The following is a 23,704-nucleotide window of genomic DNA, read 5'->3' as shown; positions in this document are numbered from 1 at the left end:
TGAGCACATGGTGACTCAGTACTAGGACTCATTGGAGGGAGCCACCCTCTGATTCCTATTGGACATGTGCCTAGTAGGTGCTCAAATTTCAGCTTTTTGTTTCTCTGCTGCTTCCATTGGTATCTAGTAGATGGTGATGGTGTATAACAGGGGTAGGCATCCGAAGGCAGCACGCGAGCTGATTTTCAGTGGCACTCACACTGCCTAGGTCCTGGCCACTGGTCCAGGGGCTCTGCATTTTAATTTTAATTTTAAATGAAGCTTCTTAAACCTTTTAAAAACCTTATTTACTTTACATACAACAATAGTTTAGTGTTATATCATAGATTTATAGAAAGAGACCTTCTAAATACATTAAAATGTATTACTGGCACACAAAACCTTTAATTTGAGTGAATAGATGAAGACTTGGCACACCACTTCTGCAAGGTTGCCGACCCCTGGTATATAACAGATTTCCTTAATCCTGTTCTTTTTGGAGACTTCTTAAGTTTGTTTCTTTTCAAAGATTGTATTTCATTATTTGCTGTCAATTGGAATCCCTTTCCCCTTTTAAGCAATAGCTCTTAATATCATAAAGTTATACCCTGGTTTATATCTTTTAACATTTCTCCTTCCTTGTGCCAGACAATTCCTATTACTTCTTGAATTATTTACAATGAAATCCAACAAAATCCTTATCTTCTAAATTTGGAGGACATAATACATAGTCCTTGGTTACACATAAGCATTTCATATTATTTAGGACTTACAATAGAAAAAGAGACATTTTCCACAGATAGAAGTATACAGATCTGACTCATAAGGCAAACAAATGTCCAGATTCTAATTTGGGTTGAAAGACAAATTATTCAGAGTATATTTGATTGACAAGGAATCAGTGTATAGTTTTTAAGAGGAGTAAAATCATGTGTTTTGCATTTCTTGAGGTAACTGTTTGCCTAATTTGACCTTCAGTCTTAAAGCCACATTAGCAGTTTGTCTGGCTATGCTGAAAGAATGACAGGAGACATTAGGTATGGGTTTAATCAGGGCACAACTTTATTATTAGACGTCTGGGACTAACCTGGCAGATAAAATATGCACTGCAGGTGAAACCCTGACAATTAACCTGGTGGGGAGGGGGAGTGCTTTTACCAACGCCCACCCCCCCCACACACCTTTCTGTCCATGTTCCTTCAGCAGATCCACTGCTGGGAACCTCCAGTTTCAGCCAATTCGGGGTGGGGGGTGCTTCTGCCAGCTCCCCACGTTTCCACCCTGTCCCTCCAGCAGATCCCCTGCTGGGAACCTCCAATTCCAGCCAATTTTTGGGGGGGGGGTGTCACCAGCTCCCTCCCCCCCTTCATCCAGGTTCCTCCAGCAATTCCCTTGCTGGGACCTTACCAACCACCCCCCCCTCATAGGAGGGGTTAATGTGGACTATAATGATGGGGGGTTGGCTCCCTGCTGTACCAATAAAAGGAGTCCCTAACTGCCCCCAACTGGCTCAATTACCAAGCACCTCTCTCCTTCATTGCTTTTCCAAGTCATTTATCCATTCTTTTGTGCCTTAATTTATGGAGTACCTACACTAGCCTGTTACAAGTGATGCTTGGAGGGTCCAGGCCCAGGCTGACCTTTTTAAACCCCTCAGTCTTAGGTGGTGAGTCATCCACCATGCTGACTGCTTTTCCAGCAGTTTTACATCTCCCCTCCTTCCCCCAAGCCAGAAAGTATTGCCCTCTTCTCCCGCCCAGCCAGACATCCCTCTCACCCCCCATGCTCAAAGTGCAGGGCAGTGATTGTTTAATGTGCAGCTTTCCCACCTGTTTCTTTTCCTGGTCCACTTATTGTGCAATGGGTCACTTTGAATAGAAAAACTGTGTATGACTCTTGCTTGGTAAGATGAAGTTCTTTTTAGCTAGGTCGCGAGGGAGAAAGAGATTTTATCCATATGCATATTATGAGAGATAATTAACAATACCCTCATTTAGCATTTAAGTTTCTATAGTTGGAGGGGAATGCCTAATCTTGGCTGATCTGTGACCTGTAGACAAAGTGTCTCACATGATGTGAACCATTTTCTTATTGGTGGATCCTATTCTGGGCTAAACAGAGATGGATAACTTTCTTTATTTTTGAGGGCCAGAAAGAATCATTATTTATTAATCATTCAAGGCATATCTGTCTCATATATCCTGTGCAGAGTCAAACTGGGATCTTTCCATTCTGTGCATCATGAAAGGAATGAAATTCAATAAGGACAAGTGAAAAGTACTTAAGAAGGAAAAACAAAAATCTGGAGTTATAGTCCATCACAAATTGAATATCTTCAACGGACATGGAAAACAATAAATACAATCCTCTTTATAACAGCCTTTCCCATATCTGAATACTCTTATCAGGTCCCCCATCAATCTTCTTTTCTCAAGATTAAACATGCCCACTGTTTTTAATCTTTCCTCAGAAGTCAGATTTTCTAAACTTGTTATCATTTTTGTTGTATCTCTGGAATCTCTCCAGTTTGTCCACATCTTTCTTAAACATTGTGATGGAGTTGCAAAAAAGGCAAATAGCATTCTGGGATATATTAATAGACTTCTTATATTTAAGACCCAAGTAGTATTTTTTCTGCTCTGCTCTGCTCTGCACTGGTGAGCTTCAGCTGGAGTATTATATCCAGTTTTGGGCACTTCACTTTAAGAAAGATGTGGACAAATTGGAGAGATTCCAGAGATACAACAAGAGGACTGTATTTATTGTTTTCCATGTCTGCTGAAGGTAGGACAAGAAGTAATGAGTTTACTCTGCAGCAAGGAGATTTAGGTTAGATATTACGGAAAACTTTCTAACTATCAGGATAGTTAAGTTCCAGAATATGCTTCAAAAGGAGGCTGTGGAATCCCCATTGTTTTATTAAATGGTTAGACAAACACCTGTATACTTGGTCCTGCCTCATGTCCTACAATTCCATGATTATCTTCAGTAACAAAGATTCTGTAAGTGAACTTAAATTAACAATTCTGATGACAATATGCAAGCCAGAAGGGAATCCAGCTTCCTCTCCAAAAACTATGTTAACCTTTTAGTACTAATAAGAGTTGAAATAGGTTAAACATAAAAACAATTAAAATACAAGCAAATGTAGTTTAACTAGGAAACTAAGGAAATCAAACTGGATGCATATTTGTTGAGTAAGATGTTGCCATTTTTGCATAGTTGATTTTCACATCATACACTATACTTTACAAATATATATCATAATCACTGAAAGTTATGAAATTCACACTAGAACAGACACTTCATTTTACATAATGGCTTGTTTCTTCTTGGCCTTTTGGCCAGGTTTTCCTCTAGTCTGCTTTATATCTGTTGTTTTCTTTACGAAGGACTGTGTCCTGTCCAGGTAGGGAAGTGAACTCAGTGACCTAATAGCTCTTTCAGATTTCTAACCAATAATAAATGAAAAATGCCCCATCACTCGGTGATGTTAAATATGAGTAAGCAAGCCTTAATATTGCATTTGTTACTATTTATTGATTTAAGTCATATGTTCAATATTATTTAAACATCATTTTTATAAGTTTGTGCCCTAATCATTCTTATTATTTATAAATTATAGTATTTTTATAAATCCCTTTCAAATGTCTGCCCCAAATCCACAGTTGAAGTCAGGTAGATGGCTCCTCCTTGTATCTGCAAGGATCAGATCAAGTCCTTAATACATTTCATGCTAACCTACTTGGTGATTTCTATGACGTTAACCATTTATTTCTCTTCTCATTCACAGATTGTAGCTTTACGTGAACAAAATGCACACATTCAAAGGAAAATGGCATCTGGAGAAGGGCCTGCTGAATCTGAACATATTGAAGGAATGGAGCCAGGGCAAAAGGTTCATGAAAAGGTATAAAACAATTTTTTTTGTTCTCAATGAGTCAAGGTAAAGAGAAATATTGAAACTAAAACTAACATAATAATCAGATTCAGATACTGGCCCAGTTCTGGTCTATCAAGCAAATCCAGGTTGTTGGATCCTAGCTGTAGAAAGTCCCCACCAGATGCCAGAGAAGGTTGGCACATCCCAGAACATGAACAGTGTGACTTCTATGTAGCCCCATCTGAAAATTAAAGTTTTTCCCTATAAGTGGAAACTTGTGGAAGGACAAAGATGGTAATGTAAATCGTGAATTACTCTCTACTGGAAATTTCAGAAGACTCCGTTAAAATCATTAAATGGGTCTCTGGAAGAACCAATAGATCTATGAACTAATACACCAACAGATCCATTGCTCTGTTCCAAAATCTCATATTTTCCTACAGCTAATAGGAAGAAATATGTAAAATGTCTGTGGATCTTCTCCTATTTCAGACTTTCTGTTGGAATACTTGCCTAACTTTCCACTTTCAAACCTTCACTTATTACTTTTAAATAATGCACACTATTACCCTAAAAAACTACTAAATAATACCAATAGTGCTTAGCACTGTATAGTGTTTTACATGTTCAAAATGCTTTATAAACAGTAAATTAATTCCCATGACATGCATGGGAGGTCAGTAAGTATTCATAACTGTCCTCATGTCTCAGATGGAGAAATTGTTGCAGTTAGAGTGAGTGTTTTGTCCAATGCCTCAGAGGTGGCTTATATGAAAGCCAGTTTAGATCTTAGGTTCTCAGTCCTTTGCCTCTCTCTGATGCTAAGTGACGTCTTCTCAAAATTCTGTTTATTACATATAGATTGATAATTAAAAGGAACTCATTGAACCTCCATTTTTGTGATTGTCCACAGGATTTAGACTTCTAGACACCTAATTATGTTTGCAAGTATTCGTCTTGGAAAAATTAGAGGCTGCTTGTTAATATAAGGATGGCAGTCTTGAGGCAGATTTGAACTTGCTATTTAATGACTGGCTGGGTAGGGTGCTCAAAGCCATATGACAGTGCCCACAGCAACTGTATTTGTTTTGTAGACCGTGAAATACGATCTCATGTAATAGTTTCTAATAAACTCATACTATAGTCTATTATTATTCCAATTATTCATTATTATTTCTTAATTATAATTACATGATAGGATCTCATCCTGTAAACTCTAATGCCTAGCTGAGTTTCTGTAAGACTGAGGCTATCATCACTCCCCAGTAACACCAGTAGTGCCCCAGAGGATGTTCCTGGGAACCTATCCTTAATAATTCTATTGCTAAATTGAAGGGAAGTTTGTGGTGATTTGAGTTCTGCTTGAGGTGCTTCTGGTGGAGTTCATCCCTCTACACAATCTATGCCTGAGAACACACATTTCTGGGCCTTGTAAAAATAGTTGTGAAGAGTACATTTTTTGCTTGTGCACCAAGAATTACTAATTTTCCAAAATAATTTCCAAGGGACATCCTAAGACTCCTCTAAAAGACATTTATCCCCCTCTGATTCTCGTCCATATCAATTATGCAAAGTGAAGACCATGCTAGTCTATCTGTTCGAAAAGAACAAGGTATAAGATTTTGCAGTTTGTGCACTCTGTATGAGATTGTCTGCTTAGAAGTTCTGGTTATGAGAAAATATTTTTGTTTAAATGGAAAACAGATGAATAATTCCTTTGCGATGCATAGGATATTGCACAGGAGGAGGGTGGGAGGCAAAGTTTGTTATAAGCCTGTTCTGGTACAGTTGGCACATCATTATTGACCAGCACTTCTGGGTCCTGCTGCTTGGTGCTTTTGAAGTACCTGCGAGAACAGTGAGTGGGGCATCCAGAGTCTTAGCAGTAGGAAAGAATTTCTTCTTGTCCCATTGGGGGGGTGTGGAAAAGCAGTTTCCAGAATAGCCTACAAGAAGATGGAAAAAACATACTCTAGTAGCCAGGAAGAAGGGAGAACCAGAAGGAGGAAAGTGTAGTTCTTCCTTCCAGATAACCAGTATGGAGGGGAGAGTAAAGGGAGCAATACCCTTCAGGTAATCCAGAGTGAGGAGGAGAAAGTTTAGGTCCAGTCGTTCTAGAATTTAGTGTATCAGGGCTATGAGATAACCACAGGTATGGAATTTGGACAAAGAATTTGCCTCTGAGGTTACAGAAGGGAAAAAGGAGAAATTTAGAACAAGATTTCATATGGAATTTGATTTCAGCCATCCATGAAGCTATTTCTGTCTCCTCCTCTCTTTGCTGCACCATGTTAATAAGGTAAAATGCAAATACAAAGTGCAGTTTGGCAAATTGCTGACATGAGTAGAACTGCTGTTCTCAAATTTTGCATTTTGTTTAGTGATGTGGTGAATGTGATATTAATTCTACTTACAATACTAATCACTTTCCTTATTTATTTGCATTTCTATATATAAGCTTTTAACTTGGATTAGTTGCATTTGCCTTGTATCCTGAAAGTTTACTTTTCAGAAGGCTGCAGTAGCATTCTCAAGAGTAGTCTACATGGTGCGTGCATCTTTATTTATGTAATCAGTGTGGGTCAGACATATTGTAAATAAAAGCTAGTCATCTGTTCCTTCATTTCTTATAAAATTTTACTAGTTGACAAATATATGCACCTTCATTAAACTAGTGAATTATGAGACTCCTCAAGAATACTAAAACTGAGTTTCCCCACTGAGCAGAAAGCATCACATTCTGTACTTCCTTTTTCCTAGCCACATCTTCTGTTTTGAGCCATGCTAAGCTCCATGCTTGGAAGTAGAGCTCAGCAAAAAACTGGATCTTTCATGCTGCGCAAAATGCCAATATTTTGACATTTGGTTTTGCCTCAAATTGGGACAAAAAGTAGAAATAATGATTATTTTCATGGAATGAAAATTTTCTGAAAACATTCTATAAGGAAAATTTCAATGTGTTAAACCAAATTGAAATATTTCAGGTCAGTCAGACATTAAAATGCATCTGCTTATAGTCGTTGGAGGCAGGACACTGGGTTAGATGAACCACAGGTCTGATTTAGTATGGCTATTCTTATGTTCTGAAAACATTCTATAAGGAAAATTTCAATGTGTTAAACCAAATTGAAATATTTCAGGTCAGTCAGACATTAAAATGCATCTGCTTATAGTCGTTGGAGGCAGGACACTGGGTTAGATGAACCACAGGTCTGATTTAGTATGGCTATTCTTATGTTCTTTTGCTAATTGTTAGTGTTGCTAACTCTGTCTTCTTAAAATCGAAAATAGCAAGTGTGTGTGTGTGTGAAGCTTCCCTATTGATTGTTTTACATTCTGCTATCTACATATGCAAGGGAAAGTTGAGATCTCTACGGAGGATTCACAAGACATCCCAGTGGACATAAACATACTGATCCATGTTGCCTCCTCTGCCTCATTCTAGAGGGCAATGAAAAGCAGATAGCAACTCTGCCTCTCTTGCTTGTTCCACTACTACTTCTAGCACAAGTAAAAAATCGTAAATCAACAGATGTGTTCTGTTACTGGAGGGGTTCCATACCTGTAATTTCAAAGCAAACTGCATCCTTACCAGAGGTTCCTTCGCCTGCATCAGGCTCACCTGTGCTCAACTGTCAGGACTGTCTGGACTGCGCTAAAGTCAAACATTTCCTGGCTTGCTGAGCAGCTGGATCTCTGTCACCTGTCCCCATAGTCCTCCTCACTGTTCACTTTGGGGGCCTGTGATTTGATCTCCTTAGAAGTACTCACAGGGCTCTTGAGGGTCTCTGGCGAGGATGGCATGCCACTTTTTGTAAAAGCAGGAGGTCTGTTGCTTCACACAAGATCAGTTGTTGGCCTCCATTGCCTTCTTGTCCACTCCCTGCTTCGGGGCTTTCACGCGGCGCTGCTGCTGATGCCTCTTACAGCTCTTCTCCTCCCAAGCAATCTGCTAGTAGATGTCAATGTTTCTACATTTGGATCAGAGCTGTGCCTGCACAGCCTCTTCTTCTCACACACCCAGGAGATCCAACACCTCCTGTGTACTCCAGGCAAGAGTGCCTCTGCAGTGTGTAGTCAGCATGGTCAGCTAGGCAATTGCACATAACAATGTAGAGCTGCTAGGTGTGCTTGCCAAGCCTGGGAACCAGGAAAAGGAATTTCAAAAATGTGCAGAGCTTTAAAGGGGAGGGGAGGCTTCCTGTACACTTGGCCTCTGGGCAGTGGAGTTCACAACAGTGACCAGAGCAGTCGCTATGGGGCATTGTGGGACAGTTCCTGGAGGCCAGTAACAGTCAATACACGCGTACCCCGATATAACGCAACCCGGTGTAACATGGGTTCGCATACAACGCAGTAAAGCTCTGACATACTAGGAGGTGGCAGAGTGGAGTGGGCTGGGGCCATCTTGCTCCGCTTCCCACCACAGGGGAGTGCAGGGGAGGCATCCTTTCCCCAACCTCCCTGCACTCGCTGATGGCGGGAAGCGGAGTGCTGCAGCTGGGAGCTGGTGGAGTGGAGCGGACTGGAGCCAGGCAGCTCCGCCACTGCCGGTGAGTGCCTGTCAGAGGGCGGGGGGGGGTAGTGATGGTGGTTGGGGGTTGGGTAGGGGCTGGGGTCCTGGGGGTGATTAGGGATGGGGATCTCTGGAGGGAGCAGTCAGAGAACGAGGAGCGGGATGAGGCAAAACAAGTTTGATATAACGCCATCTCACCTGTAACACAGTGAGATTTTTTTTGTCTCCCGAGGACCACGTTATATCGGGGTAGAGGTGTATAAGTAATGTAGCATCGATGCTGACACTGCATAAACTTAACTATATCAACCTTAACTCTATGCTTCTTGGAGAGGTGGTGTTATTAAGTCAGTGTAGTGGAGCCATTACATAGATGGGAGTGAAATTTAAGTGTAGATGCATCCACAGCTAGGTTGATATAAGTTGCCTTGTGTCACCCTAACAGTGCAGTGTGGACCAGGTCTTAGTGAAACCACAATTGGAATACTGTGTCCAGTTCTCATGTCCAAACTTTAAAAAGGATGTTGAAATATTGGAAAGGATTCAGAAAAGAACTACACGAATGATTTGAGGTCTGGAAAACATGCCATATATTAAGAGCCTGAAGAAGCTCAGTCTGTTTAGTTTATCTTGAAGAAAGTTTAGGTTTATCCAATCACGGTCTACAAGTGCCTATTTGGGAAATAGATTTCTGATAATAAATGACTCTAATAGAAAAAGACATCACTAGATCTACTGGTTGGTAGCTCAAGCTAGAAGTATTCAGACTAGAAAAATATTTTAACAGTGAGGATAATTAAACCCTGGAATAACTTACCCAAAGATGTGCTGAATTCTCCATCACTTGACATTTTTAAATCAAGATTTCTAAAAGATGCCTTATAGCTCAAGCAGAAGTTACAGGCTTGATGCAGAAAGTGCATGAGATTCTTTGGCTCGTGTTACGTATGAGGTCAAACTAGATGATCATTATGGTCACTTCTGGCCTGAAAGTCTAAACATCTGTGTGCGCCTACTCAATAAATAGCCAAACTATGATTTTCAAGTTCTGTAGGCAATGGGCATTATAACTAGGGCTGTCAAGCAATTAAAAAAATTAATTGTGAATAATAGCATGATAAAAAAATTGTGTTAAACAATAATAGAATGCCATTTATTTAAATATTTTTGGATGTTTTCTACATTTTCAAATACATTGATTTCAGTTACAACACGGAATACAACATGTACTTTAGATTTCTTTTTTATTACAAATATTTACACTGTATAAAACCAAAAGAAATAGTATTTTTCTGTTCCCCCATTACAAGTACTGTAGTACAATCTCTTTGTCATGAAAGTTGAACTTAAAAATGTAGAATTATGTACAAAAAAATTGCACTCAAAAACAAAACAATGTAAAACTTTAGAGCCTAAAAGTCCACTCAGTCCTACTTCACATTCAGCCAATCAAGTTTGTTTATATTTGCAGGAGATAATGCTGCCTTCTTCTCATTTACAATGTCACCTGAAAGTGAGAACAGGTATTCGCATGGCACCGGCATCACAAGATATTTATGTGCCAGATACGCTAAAGATTCATCTGTCCCTTCATGCTTCAACCACCATTCCACAGGACATATGTCCATGAAGATGATGGGTTCTGCTCAATAACAATCCAAAACAATGCGGACCAATGCATGTTCATTTTCATCATCCGAGTCAGATGCCACCGGCAGAATATTGATTTTCTTTTTTGGTGGTTCAGGTTCTGTAGTTTCTGCATCGGAGTGTTGCTCTTTTAAGACATCTGAAAGCATGCGCCACACCTTGTCCCTCTCAGATTTTGGAAGGCACTTCAGATTCTTAAATCTTGCGTCAACTGCTGTATATATCTTTAGAAATCTCACTTTGGTACCTTCTTTGCATTTTGTGAAAGTGTTCTTAAAATGAACAACATGTGCTGGGTCATCATCCAAGACCTCTATAACATGATATATATGGCAGAATGTGGGTAAAATAGAGCAGGAGCATATAATTCTCCCCCAATGAGTTCAGTCACAAATGTAAATAAAGGATTATTTTTTTAATGAGCATCATCAGCATGGAAGCATGTCCTCTGGAATGGTGGCCGAAGCATGAAGGGGCATACGAATGTTTAGCATATCTGGCACCTAAATACCTTGCAGTGCAGGCTACAGAAGTGCCATGTGGAAGTCTGTTCTCACTATCAGATGGCATTGTAAATAAGTGGGCAGCATTATCTCCTGTAAATGTAAACAAACTCGTTTGTCTTAGTGGTTGGCTGAACAAAAAGTAGGACTGAGTGGACTTGTAGGCTCTAAAGTGTTATGTTATTTTGGTTTTCAATGCAGTTTTATGTAACAAAAAAAAATCTACATTTGTAAGTTGCACTTTCACAACAAAGAGATTGCATTACAGTACTTGTATGAGGTGAACTGAAAAATGTTTCTTTTGTTTCATTTTTACAGGGCAAATATTTGTAATAAAAATAATACAAAATGAGCACTGTGCACTTTGTATTCTGTGTTGTAATTGAAGTCAATATATTTTAAAATGTAGAAAAACACCAAAAATATATTTTAAATATTTCAATTGAGATTCTATTGCTTAACAGTGCAATTAATCACAATTTTTTAAATCATGATTAATTTTTTTTAGTTAATCGCATGAGCGGTAGTGTAGACTAGCTCTAATTCTTTCAGCTATGGAAGTCACAGGAAGTGTAATATTATATTTCATGCAAAAAATATACAAAGTTGTTATAATGTATTTTCAATTGTTGTGTGAAATACTGAATTTATGCAATAATTTCGCTTCAGCACCAATATATACTTACAATAACCTCCATCTCTTGAAGGATGAGATTATGTGAAAAAATTCAAATTCTTCAAAAAAAAATCAAGATTTTCTTGTTTAGTTCATAATTTTGAAAAAGTCCACTATAACAAAAAAAATGTCCGTGAAATTTCACATTTTTTGACTGAAAGGTCATATTTTGGGGTTGAGGTTGGGAATTTTGTAACTTTTTTTCAAATTCATTTCAGGCAGAAATATATTTTACTAAAATGTGCAAAAAATTCAAATTTTGTTGATCTACTGTTAAAATAGCCATTTATGTTTGAGAAATTGTTAATTTCCGGTCACAAGATGGCCTAGAATATAACAAATATATTTTATTTGTTTTCATGTTACTTGGATGGTTACTTTAGTAACTGCCACCTGGTACAAAAAATATATTGCTTCCGTAATCTAATATAAGAAGTGTGTTGATGAAGAAATAAACATATTGCAAAGAGTGGTGTACAAAGTGGAGAAGTTTCTAACTATAAATGATGATTTGGTTTTAGTTAAATTTCCAAAAGTCCAAGTGCTTACAACAAGTAAGGAAGGCCACATACTTTTTTAGAAGCCGAGGAGGAGTTTCACAAATTTGTGACTCTACCTAATTTTTTCTTGCATGGAGGGTAGTGAAGGGAATTTGCAAGGTTTGAGTTCATGAACCATTTCCCCCCATAATTTAAACCATTTTATTCCTACATAGGTGATTTGATTTTTGTTTGAACTGGTTCTCTAGCTGAAGAGAAACCTGTTCTATGTATTACGGATAAAATACCCTACACCACTACTGCCCCAAAACCTAGGCTATCAAAAACTGAGCTGTGTCTATATAGTGTATGTACTGTTTTTATTCATTAGAATTTCTCTCTTCTCCCCTTTATTTTTTTCACAATTGTGTTTTTCACTCTTCCCATTCGCCAACCCATTTTTATGTTTTTCCTCTACCATCACTCTACTCATTTTCATAGTTAAACATAAACTGAAGAATTTTAGTCAACATTTCTATCCTGCTTTGCACAAGTGGTTTAAAATTAGACAAAATTATTTCATTCACCCCTTAATGAAATCCTCGGTGCTGTTCCCCATCTCTTGACACACCAGTTTCACTCTCTCGTCACCCCCTCCCTCCAGTCCTCCCTGCTTCATACAGTATATGGCCTGGCTATCAATTTTGCCAAGTTACTTTGGGAGATTATATTCAGTGACAAGACTGCATGGTACCTTCCCAATATAGTGGTGTCATAAACAGATAGCTAAGGGTTAATGTTTCTTTTACCTGTAAAGGGTTAACAAAGGGAACCAAACACCTGACCAGAGGACCAATCAGGAAACCAGATTTTTCAAAGTGAGGGAGGGAACTTTTGGTGTGTTGTTTTTGTTCTGTTTTGTTTGTTTTTGTCGGCTTGAGGAAGAGCTTTTTTTTTCTATCTTCCAAGCTTCTTTCTACCCTTCTGTTCCCAAGTTGTAAGTACAAAAGGAAAAAGCATGGTTTATATTGTATTTACATGTGTGGAGTGCTGGAAATTGTTTAAAATTGGATATCTTTTTGAATAAGGGGACTAATTATTCATATTCTTTTAAGCAATTAGCCCTGTGTTATGCTCTCTTGATGCAGTGACCATGTCATTGGTGTTTTTTTCTTTCATTTAAACTTGTTGGATTTTTTTTCCTAGTGAAGGCAAGGGGGATAGGAATCTCTGTGCCAGGAGTACTGTCTCTCTCAGGGAAAACTCGGGAGGGGGGAGAGGAGGGAAAGAGAGCATAAATCATTCTCTGTTTCCTTGGTGTTGAGGTTTGTCTCATTGTGAAGAGAGGGGCGACAGGCTTCTGCGTTATGTGATGTAAAGAGATTACATCAATACTCTCAAGTTAGCCCAGAGAGGAAAGTCTGTGGGAGAGCGAGGGGGAGAATTGAGTATTTCCCCTTGATGCGTAGACTCACAGCTTCTGGGTTTTGGGTCTCTCCAGGGAAGGTTTGGGGAGACCAGAGGGGGACAAAACCCTGGAAATTTTGGATGGTGGCAGCGAGATAAGATCCAAGCTGGTAATTAAGCTTGGAGGTTCATGCTAAGCTCCCAGATTTTGGACGCTAAGGTCCAGATTTGGGACAGAGGCTTATTACAAGTGGCAGCAGGATGTCACACAGTATGCCCTGTAGGAAAAAAAGCTGTGTGATCATGGGTAACTTCAATCTGAGTGACCTATGCTGGGGGGTGGAAGTTCATAACATTATTGGAATTTCTTAATGTTATAGATGATAATTTCTTATCTCAAAAAGTGTTACATCCAACAGGGGGGAATTCAATATTAGACCTTGTCTTGACAGAAAAAGAGGAACTGATCACCAAACTAAAAACTAATTTTTTAAGAACACCTTACATGGTGCCCAAAATACCACAATCCCATAACTGAGGAAGAAGATTGTATTTTTTCAACAACCAACCTAGCTTAGAGGAGAAGTGAATATATATGTACACACACACACTCACACACACACGGAAGAAAGGAGTAGTTGATAGTAATGAATATAAATCAGAAGCTAGGAATTGTAGAAAATTGATAAGGAAAGCAAAAGGACACAGGCCAAATCTATGGCCAGTGGAGTTAAGAACAATAAGAAGGAGCTTAAGTGTACTAGGAACAAAAATAATCCTAACAATAGTACCAATTCATTACTAGATTGAAACTGGTAGAATTATCAATAATGCAGAAAAGGCAGAAGTGTAAAATATATTTTTCAGTATTTGGGGAAAAATTGATGTAGTCATAGCTTATGATGATAACACTCTTTCCATTCCACTAGTATCTCAGGAGGATGTTAATCAGGAGCTGCTAAAGTTATATATTTTAAATCAGCAGGTCCAGATAATTTAAAACCAAGAGTTTTAAAAGAGCTTGATGAAGATGTCGCTGGACCAGTCATGTTGATTTTTAATAAGTTTTGGAACAATGGGAAAGTTCCAGAAGACTGGAAGAAAGCTAATGTTGTGCCGGTATTTAAAAAGGATGAATGTGACGACCTTGGTAATTATAAGCCTGTCAGTCTGAAATCAATCTCACGCAAGACAATGAAATGACTAATAGACTTGATAATAAAGAATTAAAGGAGAATAATATAATTAATGACAATCAACATGGGGTTGAAAATAGATCTTGTTAAACTAATCTGATTTTTGTTTTGGATGTGATTACAAATTTGGTTGTTAAAGGTAATAGTGTTGATGTACTATGCTTTGCTTCTGTAAGGCATTTGTCTTGGTGCCATATAACATTTTGATTAAAAAAATTAGAATAATATAAAATTAACTTGGCACATGTTAGATGGATTAAAACGGGCTAACTGATAGGTCCCAAAATGTAACACTAAATGGGGAATCGTCATTGAGAGAGATTTCAGAGTGATAGCCGTGTTAGTCTGTATCAGCAAAAAAAATGAGGAGTATTTGTGGCACCTTAGAGACTAACAAAATTATCTGAGCATAAGCTTTCATGGGCTACAGCCCACTTCATCGGATGCATGCAGTGGAAAATACAGTAGGAAGATATATATACACTGAGAACATGCAAAAAATGTGTGTTGCTATACCAACTCTAACGAGACTAATCAATTAAGGTAGGCTATTATCAGCAGGAGAAAAAAAAACTTTTGTAGTGATAATCTGGCTGGCCCATTTCAAACAGCTGACAAGAAGGTGTGAGTAACAGTAGGGAAAAAATAGCATGGAGAAATAGTTTTTACTAAAAGAGAGTATTTCTTGTGGGGTCTCTCAAGGATAGGTTCTTGGCCTTATGCTATTTAACATTTTTATCAATTGCCTGAAAGAAAACATCACTGATAAAATTGCAGATGAGACAAATTTGGGGTAGTGATAAATAATGAAGAGGGCGGGTCACCGATACAGAGTGATCTGGCTCACTTGGTAACCTGAGTTACCCGGTCATTATGCATTTGAATAAGACTAGGGCCTGGTCTACACTGGGAGGAGTGTCGATGTAAGATATGCAACTTCAGCTATGGGAATACTGTAGCTGAAATCGATGTATCTTATTCCGACTTACCTCCCGTCCTCACGGTGTGGGATCGACGGCCGCGGCTCCCCTGTCGACTCTGCTACCGTCGCTCACTCCGGTGGAGTTCCAGAGTCAACAGGGAGCGCGTTCAGGGATCGCTATATGGCGTCTCGCTATATCACGATGCCCGATAAATCCGATGCAGTGGGTAGTCTGGATGCACCCTAGGTGTAAATGCATACATCTAGGAAAAAATAATGTAGGCCATATATACAGGATGGGAGACTCTATCCTGGCAAGCAGTAACTCTGGTCATACAGATGGTTGGCTGAACATGAGCTCCCAGTGCAATGCTATGGCTCCCAGTGCAAACATGAGCTCCCAGTGCAATGCTATGATCCTTGGACACATAAACAGGAGAAATTTGAGTAGGAGTTGAAAAAATATATTACCTCCATATTTGTTACTGGTTTTGACCACTGCTGGAAACTACCAGTTCTGGTGTCTGCAAGACGAGAAGGATGTTGGTAAATTATAAGGCTTCAAAGAAGAACCACAAGAATAATTAAAGTATTAGAAAACGTGCCTTTGAGACTCAAGGAGTTCAAGCTATTTATCTTAACAAAGAGACAGTTAAAGCATGACTTGATCACAGTTTGTAGGTACCTGCACAGGGAAAAATGTTTGATAATGGGCTTTTCAGTCTAGCAGAGAAAGATATAATACAATCTAATGGCTGGAAGTTGAAGCTAGACAAATTCAGACTGGAAATAAGGCATAATTTTTTAACAGTGAAGGTAACTAACTATTGGAACAATTTACCCAGTGTCATGGTGGATACTCCCTCACTGGTAATTTTAAATCAAGATTGGATGTTTTTCTAAAATCCAGTAGTTCTAGTAATTATATTTGGGAAGTTCTATCGCACACAAAATCAGACTAGATTACAAGAATGGTCCCTTCTGGCCTTGGAATCTATGAATCCATGAATCTACATACTTCTGATGCTCCAAAGTGCACAACAGTTAATTGTCTCTAGAGTTTCCGATGTATTCTGATGTGGCCAGGGTTCAGTACTAGAGAGACAGTACTAAAGTGTTCACAGTACTGGGCATAGTCAGTGTTCAGTGTTTTCTAAATCGGGTCCCTTTAATATTTTGCATACTGGAAACCCAAAAAGCAAGATGCTCACAATTTCTAATCATTTTTGAAAATCTTGACCTATATAAATATAAAATCCCATATTAGGGCTTAATTCAACTCCCATAAAAGTCCATGAGAGTCTTTCTATTGAGTTCAATGGGAAGTGAATCTACCCCTTCAGCTTAAATTTTGTCACAGTATGCTTCAAAACAAAATAGCATATTCAAAAGGCTTCAAGTTGCAGTTTCTTTTGGAATAATAACTTTGTATTTCCTGAACATTTTATATTGAAAATGTCAACCATAATTGTGCATTCATGTAACTCCTTTGTTTTTAGTAGTGTATTTCTCCTATACCTAGGTATTGCTTGCCTATTCCTTGCCCATGAGGTGGAATACTGAAGGACAGGTTCAATGCTTTACCTTTTAACTCAAATATATAATTCATTCCTGATACAGCTCCTTTGAAGTGAATGGGAGTTATGACTTATTTAACTTATGCCTCCTTATTCCATTCAGAACGTAGGGGCTTTACCACTGCCTTCCAACTTTGACAGTCTCTTGTTGCAGTCTTAGGGCATGTCTATACTTGCCATTTAAAGTGAAAAAAGTCCCTATTTTTGCACAAAAATCCTGGGAGCGTCTACAGTTGGCAATGACTTTCTGCAGTGAAAAGTTTCACCACAAAAAGAAAACCACCTCCAGGAGAGGCATACAGCTCTTACTGGTGATGCTTTTGCGGTGATGTGCAAGTGCAACATTCTTCCTGTTTACACAGCTTTTATCCTCAGGAGGATATCCCACAGTGCCTAGGTGACCACTCTAGCCAGCAGCTCTACTGCTCTGTTGCCAGGTAAAAAGACATCTACCCCTCCTCCTATAAAGCCCTAGGAACTTTGAAACTCCCCTTCCTGTTTTCTTGGCAAGTGCTCACTTATCTGGCCAAGTACAATGCATGTTCCACAGAGCAAACAATCCATCCTTGGAGCAATGCTGAGCTACTGGAGCTGATCAGTGTTTGGGGAGAGGAGGTTGTGCAGGGACCCAGGATGCCCCATGATCACCCCCACCCTCCTTCCCACAAGAATCATCGTCAAACTGGAGAGAGCTGCCTTGTGGGATGGCTGCCCTAGAGTACTGCTCTCATCAGTGATGGAAGTGCTGTTAATGTAAACACCCTCTGACACCTGAGGAATTAAGTGATTACACCAACCAATGCTTTACTTTCACCAGTTCTCTGTCACCAGTGAAACTTACAGCACAAAAACTCTGCAAGTGTAAAAATACCCTTAGCTTCTACCCATGGCATTTTGATAGCTTTCAGTTCTTCTTCTATTGTGCATTTCTATGTTATCCAGGGTTTAACACCTTGCCTCTGGTTCTGGGGGGTTCCAGTCTAATCCCTGTTTTGTTATATTGTTCAGGTCTTTTCTTTATGTATGTCCTAGTAATCTTCATTTTTGTTCCATAATATTCTGACTTTTCAGTTTCTGTTTCCTCCTCCTCCAGAGTTCTTTCTTTGTGATTTTTTTCTTGCCATCGGATATCTCAGGCAACTCTTTATGAAAACATTAAGTTTAAGTATTAAGGGTTTAATAAGCCTCCAAGTTTCATACTGAAAGACAGATTTTAAAGTGAGGTTAAATAATCACAGTTTAGTTTGGTGGGCAAGATTTCTGTTTTTCCAAAACAGCTTTAGAATTACAGAGGCATGTCTGGCTTTTGGTATATTTATCTGTTCCACCTCTTTTACTTACGATACTGCCAACACATGTGAAACATCAGAACACTTCTATGTCAGTCCGTGTAGATGAGCAGACTCACCCCTGTGGCACCTCCTGCTGGTGACTTCTGGGAATTAGCTCAATTCAGTTCTGGAGCGCCCTCTGCAGGCTGTGATCCCCTGTCCTCTGGCCCCCGTGTCCCTCCCTGGACCCAGTGCCCTTTTACATGGAGTGCTGCCCCCTGGCAGTGACCCCTTTCTCTCAGGGTCTCCCCTCCCCTGGGAACCCTCACCCACTATCCCCACCTTGCCTCAGTATATGGCTACTGCCAGTCATTGTCTAGCCCCATGCCCTGGGGCAGACTACAGCATCAGCCTACTCATCACAGGCAAGGAGGGTTTGGACCTGCTGCCTTGGCCTACCCCTGGGCTGCCTTCTGCAACCCTCAGTACCTGTTGGCCCAACGGTAGGCCACAGCCTGGGGCTTTCTAGGCTAGAGCTTCCCAACCCTGCTTCACTCAGGTACCTTATGTCCAGCTCCCTGCAGCCAGGCCCATCTCCCTCTACAGCTAGAGAGAGACTGTTTTGGCTTCTGGCTCACAGCCTCTTATAGGGGCCAGCTGGGCCTGATTGGAGCACGGCCACAGCTGAGCCTACTTTCCCCAATCAGCCCAGGCTTCTTGCCCCAGCCTAAAGGCTGCTTTCTCCAGCCACAGCCCTTTCCCAGGGCTGTTTTTAACCCCTTCAGGGCAGGAGCAGGGGTCCACCCTACTACAGTCCCAGAAAGGGTATTGGTATTTCTTGTGTGTTGATTCTCATGGTTTTAGTTTTGTTTGTGTTAATTTTCAAACCCACTAATTGTGCTTAGGCCTGAAGATCATTGTTTTGGCCTGCATGTGTCTATGGCTAAGCTGTAGCAGGTTGATTGCCTCTACAAATTGGCATCTTCTAATTTCTGTCTGAAAGTCCATTGGTGGTTGTGTGATCTTTCCACTACCAGTAGAAAGGTCATAGGTGGCATAAGATATCCTTGTCTGATGTCAGTAGTATCATCAGATGGCTTAGTCAGTTTGTTGTTCTGTGTTATTGGCATGTCATGTTGTCATAGAAGCTCTAAATAATGATCGTAAGTTTCTGTGGGATTCCATAGTGGCATAGCAACTTCCATAAAACTGTTCTAGCCACTGTATCAAAGGCATTTTGGAAATCCATAAAATTAATGTAAAAGCTGTGACTACCGGTCAATCAACAGTTTTATGAAGCTATGTACGGTTACTATTTAATGTAAAAATGGTTTCTTCTGTCTGAAACCTGTCTGTTCCTGTTGTAACCTTGAATCTACTCCTTTCTTTTTTGTCTTGAATAATGAATGTAAATACCTTGCTTGGGATAGACAAAACTTGAATGTCCCCCTGACTGAGGTCTCCTTTCTTTAACTGTTTCACTGCATGACCAACTTTTCACTCATTTGGTATTTTTTCTTCCCATATCTTTTGTAGAAGGCCTATCAAAATGTCCATTGTGTTCTGCAAATATGCCTTGAGAGCTTGCATTGGAAAGTTATCTGGATTTGGTGGCTTTCCACTTTTTAACTGATTGATTCTTGTCTCTACTTCTACTCTGGTGATAGGTCCTAGTTCGATGTTCACATCTTTTCCTTCCTCACTGTGTTGAGGATTGGCCAGTGGTTCACCAGGTAGCGCTTGATTAAAGTATTGCCTCCATATATTTAATTGTTCTGATGTCTTCATTGTTAAGTTGCCCTCATTGTCTTTGGTCAATTGATAATTATTTTTCTTCTTGACAGCTGTTCATTGATGTTATATAGTTTCGTCACGTCATTTTGTGCTGCAGCAGTTTGTACATCTGTTGCCATTTTGTCTATAAAATTATCTTTGTCTTTCCTAGAACTCTTTTTGACCACTTGGTTCTTTACAGCTTATGCCTCTTGAAGTCACTGTGTCTGTGTTCTTGCTTGATTTAGTTTCATTTTAATTTTGCATCTTTCTTCTATCTTCTTCCATGTGTTCTCAGATACCACTGATTATGGTGTTTCTTCCTGAATCCAGCACTTCTTCACTAGTTTTAGTGAATGTTTTCTTTGCCCATTTCCATTTGCCATCTATGGTTCAATTATCTTTGCCTTCAAGCACAATTCTAAACTTTTGTTATATTGTCATCTGTTTTAGGAGGTTGTTAGCCCATCCCAGCTCTTTACTGGAAGTTATACAAGGGATGAATTTTACCCATAGATCTCCCATTTTTAGTCACTTTTAGTTAAAAGTACTTTGACGGACCCAGCTGTATGCGGCCCTAATTCAACAAAGCACTTCAGCATTTGCTTAACTTTAAGCTTTTATTTAAGTGCCATTGAAGTCAATGGGAGTCAAACTTGTGGAAACTTAAATCATCTGTTAAGTACTATGCTGAATTAGGGACTTTGTTCCCTGACAATGCACTGCTTTTATTTTAACACTGCATTGCTTGCAGTCTTGTCCACTTCTCTTGAGCACTAATGCAATATGAAACTTGAACATCAGTGCCAGTGAGCTAAGTGTTATCATTTCATACGTTGTATGTATCCACAGCCTTCTAACCAGCAGGCCCGTTCTCTAAATGCATGTCTACATTTACAGCGATTCATCGGTGCTGCTGCAGCGTCTGGCGAAGACATTCTATGTCAATGGACGAGAACTCTCTCCTCAGCATAATGAAACTGCCTTTGTGAATGGCAGAAGTGATGTCAGTGGGACAACAACTATGGACAAATGCTTACTCATACTGTGTCGGGTGTTCACATTTAACTTAAAATGAGAAGTAGAATTTTTCCCTTTAATCAGGCATCCCACATTTCAGCAGTTTAATCAGCTGCAAATAATGTCTGCCTTTCAAAATCAGTGAGAAAACTGTCCAGCTGCTATGGATTCTTACACCTTATTCCAAATATATTAATCCCAATAAAAAATATCATGTTCTTTCATAACAGTGGGAATAAAATATGTTTTGCCAAAACAATCTCAAGATGTGGACTAACAAAGCTCTCAACTTTTGTATATCAAATAAAATTAAAAGGAATTTTTTGGATTAATGTAATAAATTCAAGAGCTTTCTTTAATGTGTTAACAGCAGCATCTGCCTTATTTTTGGACTTTCATAACATCACTTATGGCTACCACATGATTTTGATTCCACATTGGGTTTCTACAGCTTGGAAGACTACATTAAGGTCTGTAATGATGCTGGATTTGGTGGGACCCAATGGAGAGTGTCAATTCAGGATAAATTGCTCAGAGCAGGGCAGTTACAGCCCAAGGCTGGGGTTCCTTTGCACACCAAGGCAAACCAAACCAGCCAAACAGAGAGGACTTTGTTTTTTCCCCACTGGCTAACTACAAATCACACAAGCAATTTCCTTAGACACTCCAGTTCCCCAGTACAGGGCCGGTGCAAGGAAGTTTCACACCCTAGGCGAAACTTCCACCTTGCACCCTCCCCAGCTAACCCTGCCCCCCTCAGAGCAGCTAACTCAGCCCCCCACCTGGAAGCCCCCCTACAGCAGCTACCCCGCCCCACCGCGGACAGCTAATCCCTCTCCCCCCCCCATCCCCCCATGGCAACTCACCCTAGCCTAGGAGACTTCCCCCTCTCCCCCTCCAGGCAGCTAACCCTGCCTGGGGAGACTTCCCCCCTTCTCCCTCCCTCCCCCCGGCAGCTAACCCTGCCTGGGGAGACGTCCTGCGGAAACTAAGCCTGCCTGAGTAGCCTGCCCCAGCTCACCTCGGCTCCGCCTCCTCCACTGAGCACGTCGGCAGTGCTTTAATTCTCCTCCCCACCCAGGCTTGCTGCGCTGATTGGAGAAGACTTAGAGTTGGACTGTGTGCTCAGCGGAGGAGGCAGAGCTGAGGTGAACTGGGGCAGGGAGCAGGTCCCCTGTGTGCCCCCCCTCGTTATTGCGGGCAACCCTCTCCGCGCGCCCCCCCACCCAGCTCACCTTCACCTCCTCGTCTGAGGGGGCTTTTAGGCGCCCCCAACCTAGGTGCCTAAATGGTTGCACTGGCCCTGCCCCAGTATCACCACCAGTGCCACTCGTTATGGGAATGAATGGTTATGAAAACCAATACCCCAGTAAAACGAAAAAAGGTTCTCCCAATCCCAAAGGACCAAGTCCCAGACCCAGGTCAATATACAAATCAGATCTTACCCACAAAGCACGCTGTTGCCAATCCTTTAGAATCTAAAATCTAAAGGTTTATTCATAAAAGGAAAAAGCTATAGATCAGAGCTAGAATTGGTTAAATGGAATCAATTACATATAGTAATGGCAAAGTTCTTGGGTCAGGCTTGTAGCAGTGGTGGAATAAACTGCAGGTTTAAATCAAGTCTCTGGAGTACATCCACAGCTGGGATGAGTCATTCAGTCCTTTGTTCAGAACTTAAGTTTGTAGCAAAGTCCCTCCAGAGGTATAAAGCAGGATCGAAGACAAGATTGAAGAGTTTTCAGGGCCTTTTTATATTCTCTGCCAGTGGTAGGACACCTCTTTGTTCTTACTGTGGAAAATCCCAGCAGCAAGATGGAGTCTGGAGTCATGTGGGCAAGTCACATGTCCATGCATGACTCAGTTTGCACGCCGACCCCATTGTTTACATGTTAGTTTGAATGTTCCCAGGAAAGCTCATATGTGGATTGGCATCTCCCAAAGTCCATTGTCAGATAAGTGTTTCTTGATTGGGCAGTTACTGAGAATAGTCCCTTCTCAATAAGCTGACCAAATGCTTCACTGAGTCTACTTAGTATCAAAACACATTAAGATACAAGTACATAGCCAATAGTCATAACTTCAACTACAAAAATGATACACACATACAGCTAGCATAATCATAATCAGCAAATCATAACCTTTCCATAGACACCTTACATCACAACCTTTGTACAATATTTGCTGCAAATATATAACAGTAGTTGCAACAATGATCTATACTGTCACAGGTTATGTCAGTAATGTCACAAGGTCATGTTTACATTAGCACTTACGTCAACAAAAGTTTTGTCACTCAGGATTGTGAATAAAACACCACCCTCAGTGACAAATTTTGCTGGCATAAACGTTTGTTTGCACAGCACTATGTTGGCAGGAGGCTCACTCTTCCACCAACATGGCTACCTCTGTTCATTGAGCTGGTTTTATTATATCAACAGGAGAGCGCTCTCCCATTGGCATAATCTGGCTACACTAGCACTATCACAGTTGCACAGCTGTAAACTTGTAAGTGTAGACATGGACTAAGAATTCTTTGTCTCCAGGTTTTAGCCAACTTATTTCATATTTGCTCCTTTGCCAGCTATGGTGTTTTGACTTCAGCTAGCAGCATAACAGAATAGCAGAGAGTAGAGTGAAAGCAGGGCATGTGGAGTCCTTATCTGGAGGACAAGAAGAGCAGTTCATGAAGGGGACATTTAGGGAGTTACCACTGACCTTCAAGGGTTGATTGTAACTCGGAGAAAGTTTGCTTCGAGGTGTTTTGTCATTATTTTGCGATTTATTGAGTGCAATCAGTATGCTTGATGTATAAAACATAGTGGGAGGCATGAACCTTGCCTCAAAGAGTT

The 23,704-nt window shown here is 40.2% G+C and overlaps 1 protein-coding gene across 1 annotated transcript in view; it reads left to right on the top strand.

The window, feature by feature from the left end:
* The window catches only part of PPFIA2 (PTPRF interacting protein alpha 2), a 647,901-nt gene that overhangs the window by 446,378 nt on the left and 177,819 nt on the right, over window positions 1-23,704 (top strand). Inside the window, exon 7 of the mRNA XM_075066795.1 lies at window positions 3,773-3,889. Coding sequence (XP_074922896.1) covers window positions 3,773-3,889 — 117 coding nt within the window. The remainder of the gene's footprint in view (window positions 1-3,772; window positions 3,890-23,704) is intronic.

This window comes from Chelonoidis abingdonii, chromosome 1 (assembly GCF_003597395.2).
Source record: "Chelonoidis abingdonii isolate Lonesome George chromosome 1, CheloAbing_2.0, whole genome shotgun sequence".
NCBI classification, from domain to species: Eukaryota; Metazoa; Chordata; order Testudines; family Testudinidae; genus Chelonoidis; species Chelonoidis abingdonii.
This window is presented reverse-complemented; position numbering and strand designations above follow the sequence as displayed.